Below are 6,779 nucleotides of genomic sequence, written 5' to 3'. Positions count from 1 at the left end.
TGGGGCTGATATTTTTAAGAACAGAAACATGTTCAGCTTGCTAGGCATGGAGAAGCCTTGCAAAGTGAAGTGTGTGCGGTTCTCCTGTGAACTTTGAAGAAAAGTGGTAGGGGGCACTAGATGATAAGTGGAGCGAGGAAAAACAGGAATTAAACTTAAGTAAAGGTCGCATAATGCAGGGGGCTGCATCTCGCCACCACAAACTTTCCACTGTAGCAGAAAGCCAACAAAATGCCTCATTAAAACTTTCCTTTTTTCGCTTCAACTGCCTCCCTTCTCCTAATGAGGTGGGGGAAAGAGGGTGTCTGTTTGGCCTCAGCATCGTGACTTGGTTTTGCAAAGAAAAGTTGGACAGCAAGTGCTTGTCTGCAAGATCCCCTCCATTAAGCTTCCTCCTGTAACGCGAGTGTGAGCTCGCACCGTTGTCTGCTCTGTTGTCATGCCAGGCTGCACAAACACCGAGCGATCTTTCCCCTCCCGGGAGGAGATTAGATCTAACTACATCCCTCAAGCCGCAGCCCCGAGGAAGGAAGCGTGTGGGTCCCGGTTTTCGGGATAGAGAACTCCAGCCTAGGTCGGTGCCCGTGTGGAAGGGATCACAGAGGAGCTACGGATTGTCACACTGGTAGTGATTAGAGAGTCCTCGGGCCGGACTGCTGGGAGGTCCCACGTGGCTCCCGCCGGGCAGCAGAAGTTGCAAAGGGTTTATCCTGGAAACCCAGCAGAGCTCTGACGATTTTCACAGATGTTTAGCTGCCCCCCTGGCTGCTGTAGGGAACGTGATTATTGGAGTGGGCAGACAGGCGCCTCTCCGTTCAAAGCACAATCAAAGGGCAAGCTCTGAACATGCCTCTGTCCTTCCCACCTGAAAATAAATGCACCATCCAGGGCCGGGACCTGGCCTTGGGGGGAAGCACACTGGCTTCGTGGCTAAGGAGCCGTCCCTGGCCGGGCGCTCCCTTGGCTTCTCCTGCCTGTGTTTTAATGCCCCACAATACCATTAATTAAAGAGATCTCTCTGATTGGGCGGCTGGTGAATCCCAGCGGGCCCCTCTCTGTAATATAACGGGCGGCTGGGAAAGGAGATGATTCATATCCCGCCCCCAGCCAGGGCACAGCGCGGTGCTAGCCAGACCTGAACGAGACACAGCCAGACACACCGACACCCAGCCAGGGCGCGCACCCCCCCGGGAGGGGGCGCAAACCCGAGATCCCAGCGGGGCGCAGACCGAGATCCGAGAGGGGCGCAGACCCCGCGATCCACCAGGGCGCAGGAGGGGGGCGCAGCGCAGCGCAGGAGGGGCGCAGACCCCAGCGGGGGAGGGGGGGAAGGCGCAGGGAAAGTGCCCCGTGCGCCCATGAGTGTTGCCCAGGGAGCCGAGCTCTTCCCGGGCTCCGGGGACCTCCCCGAGAAGGCGATGGCCGAGCTGAAGTCCCTGGGCAGCGACCCCTACCTGGCCCTGGCTCAGAGCTACGGCCAGTCCGCCTTCGCCTACGGCCCGGGGCGCGGCGCGGCGGAGAGCCCGCGGGGCTACGCGGGCGGCGGCGGGGCTTTCCACCCCAACCCGCTGGGCAAGTCGGCGGAGAGCAGCGGCGAGCAGAGCGGGGACGAGGAGGACGCCTTCGAGCCGGCCCAGGGGAGCCCGGCGTACGAGCGGGACGGCAAACTCAAGGCGGGCGCCCTGGGGAAGAAGCCCAAGGAGCCGCGCTCGCTGCGGCTTAGCATCAACGCCCGGGAGCGCCGGAGGATGCACGACCTGAACGACGCGCTGGACGGGCTGCGCTCGGTCATCCCCTACGCCCACAGCCCCTCGGTGAGGAAACTCTCCAAAATCGCCACCCTGCTGCTGGCCAAGAACTACATCCTCATGCAGGCGCAGGCTCTGGAGGAGATGAGGCGGCTCGTGGCCTACCTGAACCAAGGGCAGAGCCTCAGCACCCCTCTCCCTGCCACACTCAACCCCTTCGGACAGTCAGCGGTGTATCCCTTCTCGGGCACAGCCCTGCCCAGCTGCCCTGAGAAATGCACTGCCTTCCCCGGGACAACCTCCACTCTCTGCAAACACTGTCATGATAAACCTTGAGTTCTTTTGCCTGTCCGCTTTTCTTCCCACTCCATCAGCCCTGGCTTCCAACCATCAGTTAAGTTTCTTTTTTTTCTTTTGTATTTGACTATTTCTTTTGCTCTCTCATTGGGAAATATTTGAAAGCTGTTTGGACAAAACAACCCCGCCGTTTTAAAGTTCACTTAGCTAAAATTCTGTAAAATGCTCCCCACCCCTCCATGGTTTTTAATGCAATCACACTGCTTGCAACTTTCTGTAGTGTTTTTTTTATTTTCTTCCCAGCCTGTTAATGGATTAACTTTGAGCATAACTTTTGCCTATCAACTTGCTTTGGCCCACAAAGTTTCTTGGTCCGTTTAAACAAAGTTTTTAAAACACACCCATACACAGAGAGAAAATCTGGAAATGGAAATCTCAGTGAGTTTTCTTTGGATTGATCAACCTGGGTAAAAACTATGCAATGTTTTCAGAATGCAAAATCACCTATAAAAAGGGGGAAATTAATCTAATAGTGCCCAAGAATTAAACTAAAATGCCGTCTGATCAGCTCTCAGGTGTTTGTTGTGGTGTTGGTAAAACCATGGAAGCTTTACAATTATTAGTTTATTTTCAAGTTAAGAACCCATTCTTGGACTGACAAAAGTATTTTGATTGTACACTGTTGCCTGCTTTTTTGCCTGTTTCTCAACTTGGTTGGGTTTTCCAGATGATTTTCCAAAGTCATTGCTCATCTTTGGTAAACAAAACATAAAATCACTCAACGTATTAAAGTGTATTTATAACAAATAAAAGACATGAATAACCACTTACTCTGTCCTACATCTCTCTAAACCAGTTGGCAGTCTAAGCAAAATAAATGATGAAGTCAATGTAAGGTGTAAAGAAACATCATTTGGATTAGACTGGTGGAAGTTAGGTGAGTGAGTCAGTTTTAAAAATACTACTGGATAACTCCATTTCAATATACTTTTTTTTTTTTTTACTTATCCCATAAATCTTGAAGGGGGGGGAAGTGATTTACTCTTGTCATTTAAAGAGAAATAGTCTGGGGATAGGTTGGTTTGAGTTTTTGCATTTGGATACTTGACTAAAGTCTTTGTCCTCAAAGCTGCAGCTTTATTAGAAGAATAACTTAGCAGTTATTTTTGTAAGAGTTTAATGCACAAAACAAAATAAAACATGCCAGAGATGACTATAAACGATTGTTTGAAATCACTGGTATTCTATTTGCTTGGTTCTCTATTGTATCTGCTAATCCTAATCCTATATTATGTCAGAAGCTTGGCCCACTGTGATCACTAAACCAAAAGCTCTCTCCAAGTGTGTGTCACATTGGTGCAAGTTACCAAGTGAGCTCTGTAGCTAGTCCCTAAATGGTTGGGATTTTTTTTTAATGCTGTGATGCCTTGTATACTTCACAAATCATTATATAATAATAATTGAGGTGCATTCTGTGATTTGTGTTCAGACAGGAATACCCACCACCCAATGTCAGAGCGACCACGTAAACTGGTACAGTAGCAGCCTGAGGGGCTAGACCTGTCCATGGCCATTTGTGTTAGGAATGGGGTGTAACTATTTAGGGTTATTAAACCAATTTCCATGGCTGTCGCCAGTGTTATGCTAATTTGGCAAGGACTGCAGTCCCTCTAAAGCTGCTTGTCTGTAGTATTTAATTTTAATTAATACATTTCCAAAAGACTTTTGTATTTGCAAAATGAAGTGTGTGATTAAGCCTCATTCGTACAGACATATGCTTAAAACTGGTTTCTACTCATTTCCATTTTTATTTCTTCATCCCTCCCTTTTTTTTTTTCCAGTTTATCTGTTTCTATGTGTCAAGACAAAGAGAGAGCGAGATGAGACACAAAAGTATGTTTAAAACACTTCTGACAAAATAAAGGCAAGAAGAACCATTGCTGAAGCAAAAACGACTAGGAAATACAAAAATCATTTTAAACTCTGCAGACTGAGTCAGTGCCAGAAATGATTTTCAACAAAGGTTCAATTTTAACACTAAAGCATGATTTTATGATAAACGCTTATTAATTCTTGCTGAAAGCGCTGGAAACGGAGCAGTTGGTGTTATTTAAATGCAGAATAGTTTAATTGTTAAGTTTCCACTCTTATTAAAATAGCCGTAGAATAAAGAATTTAACAGTTTCATATTAAAAACAAGCTTGTTTGATTCAGAGATGATCATTAATAATGATGGGGTTTATAATTGCTGCTTTTTCTGATAGCTTAAGGAAGTCTCCATGGATATAAGGTGTACTGTAGAACAATGCTATTGGATATAATTTTATTGATTAACTTTTCTCTCAATTTTCCAGTAAAAAAATGCTTCCTTATTTTGTCATATCCATCCTCTGATTAAAATATCCTCTTTCTAAGGGACCTTGAGATATTCAGAACTCTGCTCTGAACCCATTTTGAATTAAATGCTCTCCTACCCAGTAGGATAAAAATGGAATTTCAAACCTAGAAATCAAGAAAATCATATGGAAATGTGGCAAGGTTACAGTATCTAAGTACTTTTTAAAAGCTGGACATTCGAAAACAGAAGTCTAGAATTCACCACAGTAATGTTAAAATAACCTCTAAGACATGACTAAAAATATACATCAAGGTGTATATTTATAACTTAGAAGTAGAGAGAGTCTACTTATTTCCTTTTTCTTTCCTGCATATAGCACTAGGATAGCATTTAACTAGAACAGAGTAAACCATAACTATTTAATGGTTAGATGGAAACAATTTATCATAGTGCCTAGCTTTCAGACTAACAGTGTCTGCAAACTTACAAACTTCTACACAGGCAAGCAACCCTTCTTCTGTTTTCTTCTTAACCAGAAGGTGTCTGCTTCAGTTTAATTTATATCTTATATTTGTAATGTTGTTAAAGTCTCAGTGAGGATCATTCCTAACTTTGGATGAAAGAAATCAGGTTGTGTCCACACTTCTCTAATAATACCTAATGCGAGAATATTGCATTTGCAGGTACAGTATCTTCAGAGTTAACCTTGCAATAAATTGACAACATCCTACAGATTGTCATTTGATTTCACCCTTTTTCATGTAATTTTCAGTTCAAATTATATTTTATATTCCATGTGAGAATAAAATCTGTGGCATTCAGCAATTTTTAGGGGGTGCAAAAGGAGGATTTTGAAATTTTGAGAATCCGTTTTTATGTTAAAATACTCTTGTTCTTATCTTGCCCAGCCTTCATTTTATTATTAATTGTGTTGTATGCTCAGATAATACTGAAATGCAGCTTGTGTATATGAATCTATTAATTATCTTATTACTGTTCTCCTTAATTTAATAGAAAATACACTCAATGTCAGCTTTAATTAAAAAATATCGTTTTCTAGTTCCATTTAGTTTTCCAAACTTTAAGAGCAGCTGGTGTGAAACACCTTTAGAAAGACAGGCAAAGAGGGAAATGGTTCTCAAGTATCTGTCGCTTGTAAGATATGTAATGTTAGTCACTAGCATTAATGTTTTTCTAATCAGTATAATCTTATTAACTGTGAGTAGGAAACAGTTGTCAATTTGCATTGCTAATGTCAAATCTTGGCTGAAGTGTTCTTTAGATTACAAGATAAAACTTGATTAACGAAATACAGGAAAGCAACAGGTTTGAAGATGAGGAGTCCAGAGTACAGTCTACTTTTAATTCTCTTTGCTGAAACCCAGTCAGTTACAACTTAAAGACTGTAGTAAAGGTAATGAAGCCTTTTACTACCCTTTAACCATCGTGAGCATCCAGTTTTCTGCTAGAAACCAGGCTTCTCTGAATTCCCAAAGCAGTCAGTCATAGCACAATTTAAGTTATAATTCTATATCTTTGTTGTAGTCATTCTTTCCGGATACATTTCTACAATTTAAGTCTTTAGTAGAAGTGAGGTTTATCAGGAAGCAATGGGTGTGGGGCCCAATCCTGCTCCCATTGAAGTAATTGGCAAAACTTCTACTAACTGCAGTGGAGCCCTGGCTTTATAGAACTCAAATTGTGAACTGAAAGCAATACGATGCAACTCTATTTATTGTAAAAAGCATCAAAAGGAGCAGGAAATTTGTACAGCCTTTATCCCTTTACTGTTTTAGACCTGCACCATGGTTACAAAGTATGGACCACTGGTGGATGCAGGCCTCAATGTACTGCTTCCACATACTTAGAACAAGCCAGGTATTGCCAACTGTGTCCTGGCTGAGTGGTATTTAAGTTATTGGAAGCAAAGTGTCCCAGCGTAGCAAGTTCCTGGCCTCTCTTTCCAAAACACAGACTATTTCGAGTGACTCAATCTACAAGGCAAAAACTAGGCATTCAGTGTTATGAAGGGGGAGGGGAGGGAATAAGTAAGCGAATAGGATACTTAGCACAGAGACCATCCTGCAAAGCACTAGTAGATACCAGGGTAAAATATTCTACATATTAATATTCAATACCAAAGAGAATAATGAACTGAAGCCTGCAAAGTATTTGCATCATTTTATGAACTAAGTCGTCTAAACTGTAGTACTAACGTTGTGGCTTCAGAGAGATTTTTATATTTAGCAGGACAGAAAGGTACTGCATCCCCTCTGCAAAATGAAACAAGATTGTTTAGCTGGCATTAAGATGGTGTAGATTTGGAAAAGTTCAAATATTTGCATAAATTTACAAATAAATTTCCATTAACATTATTCCAAATGTAAAAGGCTTGG

General features: G+C 43.1%; 1 protein-coding gene across 1 annotated transcript; it reads left to right on the top strand.

Moving 5' to 3' along the window:
* The first annotated feature begins 865 nt into the window (after nt 1-865).
* BHLHE23 (basic helix-loop-helix family member e23) lies at nt 866-4,417 on the top strand. The gene is made up of 3 exons (XM_065566140.1): nt 866-2,141; nt 2,902-2,982; nt 3,887-4,417. Exon 1 carries the CDS (start codon nt 1,359-1,361, stop codon nt 2,082-2,084), a length of 726 nt encoding a protein of 241 aa, XP_065422212.1. The 5' UTR covers nt 866-1,358; the 3' UTR covers nt 2,085-2,141; nt 2,902-2,982; nt 3,887-4,417.
* The last annotated feature ends 2,362 nt before the right edge of the window (nt 4,418-6,779 follow it).

The sequence above is a fragment of the Chrysemys picta genome, chromosome 13 (genome assembly GCF_011386835.1).
Source record: "Chrysemys picta bellii isolate R12L10 chromosome 13, ASM1138683v2, whole genome shotgun sequence".
NCBI lineage: Eukaryota > Metazoa > Chordata > Testudines > Emydidae > Chrysemys > Chrysemys picta.
Note: the sequence above shows the minus strand (reverse complement) of the source record. Positions and strands in the feature narration are given on the sequence as shown.

What these genes read in the sequence shown, in the direction of transcription:
- BHLHE23 (XM_065566140.1), top strand. Translation starts at nt 1,359, where the DNA reads ATGAGTGTTGCCCAGGGAGCCGAGCTCTTCCCGGGCTCCGGGGACCTC.